Consider the following 13,552-nt stretch of genomic DNA (forward strand, 5'->3'; position numbering starts at 1 on the left):
CTACTGTTAAGGAATAAGGTGCACCTTTTATAAATGTGTCTGATGTTTCACCATGTGTGTGCTTTTCGTAATTCCATCGTATTTTCAGTGGTATCCGTTCCCCCACCCTCTCTGGGAAATTGGGAGGGGCTGGTAGCATAACCTGTGCCCGCTTCATGCTGCACGTCCACAGCCAATGGGCTATTTATTCTGCCCTCTAGTCCTCACATCTTCAGCCTTCCCCCAACTTGTAAGGAAACCGCGAAGCCAAGCGTATATGGAAGTGTTCTGAGGATCTCCCAGGTCGGGAGCATTGGTGGTGAGTGAGAAAGCTGAGGAGAAAAGAGACTTTGTCTCTCCTGTGTGCTCAGGCAGAGCAAAGTGTCGGTTCAGATGTACCAGTCACAGGTGGCAAAGCTGAAGGACGACATATGCAAAGAGGCCGAAGCAAAGGCGCCGCTGAAGGAGGCCCTGGCGCACATGGAAGAGCGGCTGCACCAGGAGAAGAGGGTCACCAGGGCGATCAGGCAGCAGAAGGTGAGAGGTCCCTGCTCGGAGCAGAGCCTCTGAGGCTGCCCCTCAGCTCCCTTTAGAAACAGCCAACTGAGGTCCCAGTGGGATCCAGGCAGCACAGAATGCATTCGCTCATTGCAAAGGAAGGTGGCAGAATAGCTTTAGCGTTAGGCAGACTTAGGTTTAGACTCTTGTTCTGCCATTTACTGTGTGGCTTCAGGCAGCTTTTTTTTTTTAACATCTTTATTGGAGTATAATTGCTTTACAGTGTTGTGTTCGTTTCTGCTGTATAACAAAGTGAATCAGCTATATGCATACGTATATCCTCACATCCCTCCCTCTTGTGTCTCCCTCACACCCTCCTTATCCCACCCCTCTAGATGGTCGCAAAGCACTGAGCTGATCTCCCTGTGCCATGCGGCTGCTTCCCACTAGCTATCTGTTTTACATTTGGTAGTGTATATATGTCCATGCCACTCTCTCACTTCGTCCCAGCTTACCCTTCCCCCTCCCCATGTCCTCAAGTCCATTCTCTACATCTGTGTCTTTATTCCTGGCCTGCCCCTAGGTTCATCAGAACATTTTTTTTTTTTTTAGATTCTATATATATATGTCAGCTTAACCTCTCTGAGACTCATAGTCTAGCTTGCCTCTATTTTTTTAAACTTTCTTTTTTTTTAAGTTAATTTTTATTTTATATTGGAGTATAGTTGATTTACAGTGTTGTGTTAGTTTCAGGTGTACAGCAAAGTGATTCAGTTATACATACACATATATCTATTCTTTTTCAGATTCTTTTCCCATATAAGTTATTACAGAATATTGAGTAGAGTTCCCTGTGCTATACAGTAGGTCCTTGTTGATTACATATTTTATATATAATAGTGTGTATATGTTAATCCCAAACTCCTAATTTATCCCTCCCCACCACATTTCCACTTTGGTAACCATAAGTTTGTTTTCAAAGTCTGTGAGTCTGTTTCTGTTTTGTAAATAAGCTCATTTGTATCATTTTTTTTTAGATTCCACATATAAGTGATATCATATGATACTTGTCTTTGTCTGACTTACTTCACATCGTATGATAGTCTCTAGGTCCATCCATGTTGCTGCAAATGGCATTACTTCATTCTTTTTTATGGCTGAGTAGTATTCCACTGTATATTTGTACCACATCTTCTTTATCCACTCCTCCATCGACATTTAGGCTGCTTCCATGTCCTGGCTGTTGTGAACAGTGCTTTCTGAGACTCATAGTCTAGCTCGTCTGTATTTTTTTAACTTTTGATAATTCGTGTATTTTATCTTGTTCTTTCTATCCAGATAACTGTTTTTTCTACCAGTTTTATTGAGACATAATTGACACACAGCACTGTACTGAGCTTAAGGGTGTCCAGCATCATGATCTGACTTCCCTGCCTCCTGAAAAGATGACCACAATTAGTTGAGTGAACAGCCCGAGTGTTTTTAAAGGCGGCGCTTCTGATTTTCATTGTTCTGCCAGGTGCCAGGGATACACCGAGGAATAAGCTCTCTGAGAATAAAGATTTGGGTTTCCTCTTCTGAGTAGCCAGAATAGTACGCCAGTCTTTCTGACTTGGGGCTGTGTATTTGTACACGCATGCTTGCGTGTATGTGTGTACATGTGAGTATGTGCTGTGGGTTGGCATGTGTGTGTATTTGTATGTGTGTGTTTGTTGCCTGCATGAGCTCTAAGGAGGCCAAGGTCATAGAAGGGTGCCCTTCTCCTCAACCAGGAGGTGATGGTCAGATAGTTCTTTGCAGAAGCCTGCCCTCCATCCTGCGAACCTTCCAGGCAATAGGTTTCCAGACAGCAGGCTCTCTGGCTTAGAGCCCCAGAAATGAAAAGTGGCTGTCCTGCTCTGAGGGAGCCTGGATGCGGTGTTTCCAGTGCTCACTGCTCTGAATTAAACATCACAGGCCTTAGTCTGTGTGTGACATGGGGCTGCCTCAGGCAGAGGACAGTTTCCTTTCACACCAAGCAATGCCACGGAGAGCTGGGCCAGTGACAGAGTTGTGACTTTCCCTTTGATGTGCCCTCTGGAGAGCTCACCCCTCCCCAAGGTGCCCACCCCCGCCCCCAGGGCTTGGCAGACTAGGTCCCAAAGCAGAGACACCAGACCACAGAATGGGACAGAGAAGGGCCCCAAAAAAGCCATTGTCATGTACTGAAAACCTGAGGATTTACATAATGAGGTTTCACATGCATTATTCCTGGGCTGCATCATTCACACACAACGCAAGGGACATGCCAGCCTGTTTGGCGCTGGACATCCCTCAGCCGAGAAGGGTCTGAAATGGCCAAGCTGAACCTGTGTCAGGGTCCCCAGAAGAGCTACAGCTAGAAGCTTTCAAATTCGTGGTGTTCACAACTGGGGGAAAGACTTACCAAGGGACAGGCACCTGCTCCACACCGCACATGCTTCATCTCTCCCATCAACCCGCAAGGGATGCTGGCAAGTGTCAGCCCCTTAGAGAGAGGGGAAAGCTGAGTTGACAGAGGGTACCGTTCCCTGGCTACTAAGTGGCAGAAACAGGATTCCCTCCCCACCTGCTGCCCTCCCCCGCCCATGTTCACTTTTCCACACCCCCTCCTTCTGTGTCTCCCTTACCAGGGTGGCCCCCTTGGATACATCGCACCATTGCTCCTGGGGGTTTCACTCCAGGACTCAGGTTTGCATTTCAGGCTTGTTGTTAATATGTCGTCAGAAATCCCTGTTTGTCGGGAAGAAAACAATAATACATTTGAAAGTTTTGCTGGATCCTAAAGGGCACTTGTATACATCTGTCTTGGCATCCGTTCCTTCCAGGGAGTATATCTTCGTTGTCTTTAAGCAGAAAAGAACAGAAAGTAGAATTCCTCTTTCCTAAGTTTTACACTTAGTATTTTCACAAGGAGCCTTAGTTTTTTAGCCTCCTGTATGAAACTTTGAAACTCTTCACCCGTTCACAGAGGTGGCAAGGTTGAAGCACTGAGATGAAATTACACATCTTAAGCTTCAGAATTGCCCCCCCTCCAAAAAAATGGAGTTTGTAGTTTAAATGTTTGACCATCTCTTCACCAAGCAGACCTTTCAAGAATCAAAAGTCCTATTTCCACACTAATATCTCTGGCTGTGAAAATGAGACTTGGTATAAGATGCTGGGCCTTCACAGCGAACTGGGTCTGTGGCTCTGTCCATGTGGCAGAGGGACGGGAACCGCGGCCCAGGCCGTGCTCACTCGAATCCACTTCCCACATCACTCGAGAAGCCGGCAGTGTCTCTCAGAGTTCAGAGGCCAGATTTGGAGTCAAACAAATAGGGGTCAAGCCCCACCACTGCCCCGAATGACCCTGAGTAAGTGGCTTGACCTCTGTATCCCAGGTTCCTCAACAAAAGCAACCAAAACTGTTAGCAAGGGGCCTACTCCGTGGGGCAGCGGGAGGGTTAAATGGCAAAATGCCTGCAGTGCCTGGCATATCACAAGCCCCGTTTCTAAGGGTGAAGAATAGGCAGCTCATGGATGGGTGGGGATTCCTCTATTTCTTTCAGGGAGCTTCCTGCCAGCTGACGCCTTCCCCGGTCCTCCCAAAGCCGCCAGCTCTTATGGGACGCGCTCTTCTCTTTGGTCAATACGACTAGGCCACGGCCAAGAAAGGACCCAGATACCTTTTGTGAATGGGCTAAGGCTGGGATTTTCAAGAGGAAATTTTTAAATGCACAGAAGTTGCCACTTGGGAAGCACGCAAGCCCTTTCTCAGGGCTTGAAGTGGAAGAAAGGCTGAAGGGCACCGGCTGCTTCTGGCAGGAGAAGCCGCTCAGCTCTCCTGCCAATCAAATCTCCAGCCAATCAAGTCCTGGCTAGGACGCGTGACCACCGCTGTGTCTTGTGGTCTCAGCCAGGAAAAGCTCCTAACCTTCCCTCTGCTTAATTAGCTCAGATCCCTCTTCTTTAAGACGAGAATAAAAATGGCACCTAGCTCGTAGCCTTCCCAATGGGAGCTTGTATACAAAACCCTTAGTACATAGGACCACAAAGCATACATGCTCTCCTACCATCGTCATTATCCTCACTATTCTCTTTAACTCACTATCTTCCAAGATTTCCTTGGGCCCAGGTATTCTCAAGATTCTGGCTTCCTCTGTGCCACTTGTGTGTTTTGTTTGTTTGTTTGTTTTTGCGGTACGCAGGCCTCTCACTCTTGTGGCCTCTCCCATTGTGGAGCACAGGCTCCGGACGCGCAGGCTCAGCGGCCATGTCTCACGGGCCCAGCCGCTCTGCGGCATGTGGCATCTTCCCGGACCGGGGCACGAACACGCGTCCCCTGCATCGGCAAGCGGACTCTCAACCACTGCGCCACCAGGGAAGCCCGAACTGTATATTTTTAAATGGTTAAGATGGTAAATGTTATATTATGTATATTTTACCATAATGAATAATTAAAAATGTTAATTATTGGGGGAAAAAAAGCCGTTGGGGACTTTGTAATGGATGGCTCAGTCTGTTAGCACTGGACCTACCATTCAATCTCAATATCGTTAAAAACAGGATGACCAGACATTATGTGCTCACTGTGTGATGCAGGATGGATCACACAGTACCACCTATGAAGGCGTCTGGACAACAAAAAGACTTTGATCTCCTCAGACCTCTAGATCTAACTATTTGTTTACAGGAAACAAGGGGAAAAGAGGAACAAGTTAACTGAAACCAAGAAGAAGTGATCAGCCAAATCCAGGATGTGAATGTTCTCCAGGACAAAAGACCCAGTTTCTCCAACAAATCAGTGGCTGGGGGATAACAAAGGTCAGGGGCGGGGTGTTGCTGTTACAGAATTAAAGACATTTCAGAGACATAACAACCAAGTGTAATGTGTGGAGCTTGTCTGGATCCTGATTCTAACAAAGATAAAAGTAAAAAAGATATCTCTGAGAGAATCAAGGAAATGTGAGCATGGACTGAATATTAGATGATATTCAGGAATGATTATAAGTATTTTTAGCTGTGATCATGTCAAGGCGGGGATAATGTAAAGGAAAAAAAAGTCCTTTCAGTTAGGATGTCTTTATGGGTGAAATGACACAACTTGCTTTAAATTAACCTAGAAAAAAACTCAAAAAGGGAGAAAAAAGAATGAGAGAACACTGGGAAAATGTTGAAGCTGGATGATGAATACATGGAGTTAATCGCAGGCTTCTCTAGTTTTGTGTGTGTTTCCAAAATCCCAGAATAAAAAACAATTTTTATGTAGGCAATCTCAAAGGAACATACAGACACACACACAAACAGAGTGAGCTACAACCAAAGCATAAGCAAATGAGGAAGCCATTTGCCTTTAGTAAGTGCAGGAAAAGGGAGATTAAGCCTTGGGCCTTTGCAAGATGAGCTAACCAAGTCTAAGATGCCTGTATTAAGCTGGCACCCTCAAAGATGCTCCACACCCTGGCAAGAGGAGGGCTTAAAAATTTTTTTTTCTGGACTTTCAGAAAGGAGAGCCTATGAAAACCTGTAGTTTTCAATGTGGCTCTGGAGGGGAAAACTAATAATGGCCACAATACTGATGATGATGATGATCACCCTGAAGGTTTGTAACCACGTGGGTCTGGGGCTCAAGTTTATACTCCATGTATTCAGTGGGAAAACTCCAAGTTGAGGAAATAAATGTCAGTGTTCAGAGGTTATTAGCATCCCCGGCATCCAGCTGAAACAAACAAAAAAGACTTCCGAGAGAAAAGCAGCCAGGAATCAGACCCCTCAGGATTCCCACAGATTAAGTTCAATCAAGAATGAGATCACAGTCAAATTACTAAACATCCAAGCAATAAGTCAGTATGAGCCAGAGTAAGCAGACACAACAAACAAGACATTGAGACACCACCCCTCTGCCACTCCCACCCAAAGACTTCAGATGTTGGAATTATCAGATAACAGATTCTAAAATCACTATGTATTCAATATTTTTTTTTAAAGAAGGCTTTTAAAATGAGCAAGGAATGAGACTATCAAAAACGGCCAGGCATTTGTCCTCAGGAGTTTGTGGGAGCACAGGAGAGCTATTTGACCCCTGTACATTTGGCTCTTCCATTCTGGTGGGAAAAACAGATTTCTTTACAGAATCAAATTATGCTGGCAATAAAAATTCAAGTGCTTCCAGGAGCCAGAGAGGAAATATGAGCAGTGCATTGGGCAGGCAGAACATAGGCTGTATCTAAAGAGGGAGCCTCTTCTCAACCCCAGCAGATTGTTGATCTATATACAAGAAGAGAGTCCAGGTATTGCCAGATATTCCCATTTTCACAAAAAAAGGCATAAATCCAGATGTTAATGATCTGTACATGTTGGCTACTGTGGTAGACATCTGGCTTTCGTCACCTAATAACAATTCACCTCTCTTCTAAAATATTATGGCGTTATGATCCTCCTTTGGGGACAACACCTTTCTCCTAGTCTCATTCCAGTTTCTCAGAGACGCTGTTGATTCCACCTCTGGCTGCAGGGATGGGCATGTTGGCTCAAGCTCAGCCAATCAGAGCAGTCTCCTGGGCCACAATAATAGGCTCAGCAATGGGCTTGTGTCCCACCCAGAGAAAATGAGAAGCAGTGAGGCCATTGGGGGAAGCTTAGGAAAAAGACTCCTATACTTCCCTATGGAATTTAAAGCTGAGAAGATGTAAGGGTTGGAGCTTCGGCCGCCTTTTTGTGACCATTATACAGAGATTCTGTCTAAGGTTGGGTCCACATGGTACAAAGAATCCCTGAGAGCTGGAGAGAGGCCAAGGCCTCATGAAATCATCTGAGCCTGAACCCAGAGGTTCCCTCTAGAATTTTCATTTTTGGTAACCAGTGAATTTGCATTCATGCTAAAGACAATTTGAATAGGTTTCTCTGTCACTCCACAGAAAGAGGCCTATTCCTTCAGCAACTAATTAAAAGTCTTTTAACACGTTGGGAAAGCCAGACAAACATATCTGAGGGCTGACCATGGACCTTCAGTGTGCGGTCTCAGCACCTGGCCACCCCTCTCCTTCTGTACTCCTGTCCCTAGCATCTCTGATGACTCATCTTCTAGCCTCCATTCCCACTGCTCCTGCCCTGGACCATCCTCTGCTCTCCCTGCTCTACCTCCGGAAATCCTACTCTTCCTTCAGAACTCAAGTCAAATGGGTCCTTTTTTCTTAGCGCTTTCCTGACAACCCCACCCTAAGCCCTACCCGAGGCAGAAGAAGATACCTCTCCCTCCATCCCCAGGCCCCTCTGACCCCCCGATGAACACTCAGCCCTTCTGCTGAGGATCCTAATTACCCAGCCACGTTCCTGTCTCGCCTGCTTCTTGACCGTGATCCAAATTCAGACGCAGATTAGAAGGGATGATATTTGAGGCTTAAGTTTCAAAAAACAATCAGTTCTTAGGAGAAGTCAGAAAACATGGTGAAAGATGAGGATTTGGGTCAGGGATTCGAAAGAAAAGAACAGTTGTTCCGGGGAAAAGAGAGGGTCTATGTGGAGGGCAGTGAGGAAGGAGGAAACACTGGACATATTTAGACCGAACGAAATGATTCAGAGGAAACCTGAGAAGAAATGTCTAGAGAGGCATGAGGTTGATCTGACTGTAAAGGAATATAAAAAATGTGTGACGGGAATGACCCAAAACAACAACGACAAAATGCCCAAAATAGGTGCACTGTTCACGTGAGAAAAGAATGCAGAGAGCAGCAAGACGCTGAGCAACCTCCAGAAAACAAGAGAGAAGGTGACAAAGGATGAGGTCATCTCAAACCAGATAAACTGGGAGGCTTTCTATGGATTGAAAGGGGTTTTTCAAAAGCTAGGGCTCATGTTGGCTTGCCCCTGATGGAAACTCAGGGCACCGAGGCCTTCTGGAATTTTCTGTTCAACAGACAGACACAGGGAGGGTCCCAGGAGGCCAGGCAGTGGCTAGATGTACCAAAAGAGCTACCATGGGTCAAAGGTCAAAACAAGCAAGGTGTCAGTTTATGAGCCACCCCAGGCAAGCACTGTCTCGCTTTTTACTTCTAAGGACCATGGGACCTTGTCCACAGTTCCCATGCCACCTACCCCGGGAACAATTCTTTCTTCATGTGATAAAATACCTAAGCCGGACAGTAGCCAATCACAGTGGCCTTTAACCTTTGTTGGGGACATACCTGGTTGAGGTTCTGAGCCCTCTTCCCAGAAAAATGAACACAGCCTCAGTCACAACAAAGTTTCCTTCCCGTTTAAGCAGCTTATACCCGCCCTGGGGCCCATCTCTTGAACAATATTTCCAAAACTCATTCACTTAATCAAAAAAACATTTATTGAGTGCCAGCTCCCTGGTACCTGCCAGGCACTGCTGCCAGGTACTGCTCCAGGCACCAAGGGTACAGGGATCCTCGCCTCATGGAGTGGACCTTCCAGTTTGTATCTGAGCCCTCAAATGATCAGAATGTCTGGCGAAGCAGCCCGGGAATTCAGTGATTCTGACATGGTGCCAGAATTAGGACCTGTCGTCCCAAAGAGCCCCAGCTCAAACACCCCTTCTGTAAGGAGAGAGGGGAGGAGTGTATTGAAAGCATGTGCTCTAACTGGGAAGCTCATAGCCTGCTGAGGGAGTGTAGAGGGTACCTGCACTTTGGAAAAATGTTTGGCAGAATCTCGTAAAGCCGGACGTATGTGTGACCCAGAAATTCTACTCCTAGATATATACCCAAGAGATATGTGCACATGTGCAGACCAAAAGGCATACACAACGGCCCCCAATTATCCCTGGTGTTCACACCTCTGTGTCCCCTCCCCTTGAGAGTAGGCAGGACTGTACCTTATTTCTAATCAGTAGATGCTGCAAAGGTGATGGGCATGTCATTTCTGTGACTATGTTACAGAAGATTGTAACTTCCATCTTGCCTGGAGACTCTCTCTATGGACTCTCACTGGCTTTGATGAAGCAAGCCACCTTATGGAGAGGCCCACATGGCAAGAAACAGTGCAGGATCTCTGGCTAACAGCCAGCAAGGAGGTGAGGCCCTCAGACTAACTAACAACCCTCAGGAAACTGTATCCTGCCAACCACCACATGAACTGGAAAGAGGATCCTTCCCCAGCTGAGCCTCAGATGAGACCCCAGCCCTGGCCACCTCCCTCATTGCAGCCTGGGAGAGGCCCTGAGCAGAGAACCCAGCTAAGCAGTGCCCGGATTCGTGACCCACAGAAACTGTGACATAAGTGTGTGTTTTTTGGATCCGTTAAGTTTGCCATAATTTGTTCTGCAGGAATAGATAACAGAGTGTAAAGCAATGCAGCAGTGAGAATGAATGAACCACAGCTACATCAGACAACGTGGTCGAACCTCACATAGTTGAGTGAAAGAAACCAGGCAGCAAATGGAATCTGTAAGATTCCATTTCCATGAAGTTCAAAAAGAAGCAGAACTAATCTATGATTGGAAGTCAGACAAGCGGGAGTGGGTAACCAGAAGTGAGCACAGGGAGTCTTCTCGGAGGGGCGGGGGCGGGTGGTGATGTTCTGCTTCTGGTTCTGGGTTCTGGTTAGGGTGGGTGCATACACTTTGTGAAAATTCTTCAAGCGTACACTTATCAGTTGTGCTCTTTTCGAGATGTAGATTATGTTTTGAAAACAAAAGTTTACAAAAATGACAATATGCTGGAGTCAAACAGCCAGGGTTCGAATCTTGGACCTATCACTTACAAGATTTGTAACTGGGCAAGTTACTTGACTTTTTTGAGCCCGCTTCTGTAAAATGGGTTGCACTAAGAATTAAATAAAACAGTGCATGGCATAGCAGCTGGTACCTAACAAGCCTCAATAAATATTAGCTAGTTTGGTTCACCTCATTCATAATGGTTCATTGTTAATCTCAAAAAAAAAGAAGTAGTGGAGGTTGATTTGCCTGGATGCCTGCAAGTCGAATTTATGGAGTTGTCCTGCAGGTGCCACCCCACAGAGACCAGCTGGATTCTCAGAATCCCTCTAGCAGCGATCAGGGGAGCTCAGCCTGCCTCTGACACCCACACCCAGAAAGGTCCCTGGGCAACAAGCAAGATGATATGCGAGTGTTCAGAGGTCAAGTTTGCTCTGGGTTGGGACTGAGACGATGCAAATCAAAGCTCTCCCCAGGATGGCTGTGATTGGGTTGAGATGGTGCTGTCCTCCCACATCATCAAGAAAGCAACAAAAACAAGCAAAGAGACAGACAGCAACGCAGACATTCACAGAAGGAGTCTGTGGTACCGGGCACAGTTTACTACTTCACACATATTAACCCATGTGGTCTTTACAGTCAATGCTGTTATTACCTCCATTTTACAGGTGAGAGAAGTGAGGTACAGACAGAATAAAACAAACAAACAAACGAAACCAGGCCGATCAGAGGTGGGATCAGCACCCTTCACCTGCAGCTTTCAAACAGAACATACAGACTGACCTCCCTGGCAAAGCTTTTTTTTCTGTTTTTTTTTTTTTAGAGACAGTGTTTTCTGTTTTTGTTTTAATTTTTAAAAATTAATTAATTAATTAATTTTTGGCTGTGTTGTGTCTTCGTTTCTGTGCGAGGGCTTTCTCCAGGTGTGGCAAGCGGGGGTCACTCTTCATCGCGGTGCACAGGCCTCTCACTATCGCGGCCTCTCTTGTTGCAGAGCACAAGCTCCAGACGCACAGGCTCAGTAGTTGTGGCTCACGGGCCTAGTTGCTCCGCGGCATGTGGGATCCTCCCGAACAAGGGCTCGAACCCACGTCCCCTGCATTGGCAGGCAGACTCCCAACCACTGCGCCACCAGGGAAGCTCCCTGGCAGAGCTCTGATTTGCAAGAGATGAACGTCCCAACCAGCCTTTTCTCTATCTGAGAAAACACCTGGGTGACTTCTCATTTTCTGACAGGGGAAGGGGGTGAGCACAGCCGCAGAAGGCCTCAGTGACCAGCTGTGATTTTGTGGTTTGAATTTATTTTTGTGAACCTGTGTGTGTGTGTGTGTGTGTGTATAAAAACCTGCATTTCCTTAGCCCATCGCACCAGGTTAGTAATGGACTGTGGAGCCTCCAGTGGCCCTTTGCTCTCCCATCTGTCACCTACTCAACAATTTAGCTACTTCCTGATCTTCGAGCGCTCTCTCTCTCTTTTACTCTCCCTTTCTCCTTTTCCAGCTCTTTCCCTGGCTCTCTTACCCCTTAAAGGCTGGGCAAGCTCCCTACCTCTTCCAGGCGGGAGGCCAGCATTCATTTCTTGTTGGCATGCAGGTGACAACAAGCAGATCTGGGGAGGGGGCACAGTGGATGGGCTCTCCCAGTCAAGGACAGCCCAGGGAAGGTAACTGCGGCCCAATGAGATTTTATGGGGCAGAGGTCCTGCAGGAAAGAAGCGCAGAGGGTGGCAGGAGAGGTCCCTGGCAAGCCACAGCTACCGGCTCCTGGCCTCAGATCCCTCCCCCTCTTGCTGCAGGCACTGCCAAAACTTCAGGACAGCCAGAAGCCCAGATTGTTCAGGGCTGAGGGAAAGCAGGTGGTGAGCATGGGTGTCTCGTGGCTGTGACACCTGTCACCTGTGGTCCCCGGGGAAAATACCGTCCCATCACAGTCATCTAGATTCAAATCCTTTTCTGGCTGTGTCACCTTGGTCACATACCTCCATGTCTCTTGAGCCTTATTTTCCTGTTCAAGTGGGAGTGATGTGATAGAAATAATACCTGTCACGACATTTTTGAGCGTTTCTCTGCAGAGCTCCCTGTTCCAGGTGTTTCACACACACCTACTGCCCCAGGTTATGCTGAGGATTAAATGAGATGATCCACAGGAAAGACTGGGACAGAGCCCTGCGGGTGGAAAGCCCGGAGTTAACATTACTCGCTCCAGTATTATGAGGACAGCTGGGAATGACAAAGCTGGGACCTGCACCCAGGCCTTTCAGACACCAGTATCCTGATGTTGACGGAGATACGGTACAGCCTTGGTAGCCACCCAGAGCTCAATAAGATTGATTGATTACAGGCATCACCAAGGAGCCCATATAAGCTAGAAATCTCTTTTTTTTTTTTTTTGGCCATGCCACGTGGCTTGCGGGATCTTAATTTCCCCACCAGGGATTGAACTCGGGCCACGGCAGTGAAAGCACCAAGTCCTAACCAGTGGACCACCAGGGAATTCCCCAGGTGCAGTATGTGAACACCCCATCATCGCAAAGTACAACTCTCACTCAGCCCAGGACATGCTATGATAAAGCCATGAGTTATTGGGGTATTTTAGTTTCTGTTTTTGAAATTTAAGTGGATGACATGGAACTGGGTTTTAAGACTTTCACACAACCTTTGAGATGACTGTGGCATCCTGTGGGGAGCGGCAGGATCCAATCAAGATTTGGCAATTTCTGCTCCAGTGAGCCTGAATGTCAGTTTTGTTCGCCATTTAGTATTTCCTCATCGAGAGATGGACTAATGGTAACAGATGCTCTCCCAAGCCTATCAGGGGGCCATGGGCAGCTCCGGCTCCAGGCTGGCCTGGATGGGCTCCATAGGGTCTGACTGGCAGTGAGCAGGGTTGCATTCTGTGCTCATGTTGATGACACTGAAGACAAGCATGGAGATGGGGGTGGGGCTGGGGAGGGCCAAGGCTACAGAAGCCTAGGTCCTGGGGTAAGGACAGTTCAGCTCAGCAGCTCAAGAGTAGGAGGCAAGGCTGTGGGCGGGTGGCAAGGGTTGCCCCTGTTCATTCACTCATTCATTCATTCAGGCACTGTTCTAGGTACTGGTGATACAGCAGTGAACAAAAGAGAAAAGAAATCCCTGCCCTCATGGAGCTTAAGTTGGGGGGCAGGGGGGAGTTGGGAGTGAGGAGACTGACAAAAAATAAGAGAAGGAAACTAAATAAATACCATGTTAGAGGAGTGGTAAGATGAAGGGAAGAGCAATAGAGTGAGGTGTTTGTTTTGTTCTTCATGTTTTTTGGGGGGTGTTTTTTGTTTTGTTTTGTTTTTTTGGGTGGCATCATGGGGCTTGCAGGATCGACCAGGGATCGAACCGGGCAGTGAAAGCACCGAGTCCTAAACACTGG

At 47.1% G+C, this 13,552-nt stretch overlaps 2 protein-coding genes across 2 annotated transcripts in view; both read left to right on the forward strand.

Annotated features, from left to right (window-relative positions):
* LOC309808883 (forkhead-associated domain-containing protein 1-like) overlaps positions 1-549 on the forward strand; it is a gene marked incomplete at both ends in the record, with an annotated part of 79,345 nt that extends 78,796 nt beyond the window's left edge. Inside the window, one exon of the mRNA XM_082629456.1 lies at positions 351-549. Within this exon, the coding sequence (XP_082485582.1) occupies positions 351-549 (199 nt within the window). The remainder of the gene's footprint in view (positions 1-350) is intronic.
* The window catches only part of LOC309807669 (interferon regulatory factor 6-like), a 1,069,421-nt gene that overhangs the window by 725,680 nt on the left and 330,189 nt on the right, over positions 1-13,552 (forward strand). The gene's annotated exons all lie outside the window — the stretch shown is intronic.

The sequence above is a fragment of the Mesoplodon mirus genome (assembly GCF_964341445.2).
Source record: "Mesoplodon mirus genome assembly, chromosome: 7".
Taxonomy (NCBI): domain Eukaryota; kingdom Metazoa; phylum Chordata; class Mammalia; order Artiodactyla; family Ziphiidae; genus Mesoplodon; species Mesoplodon mirus.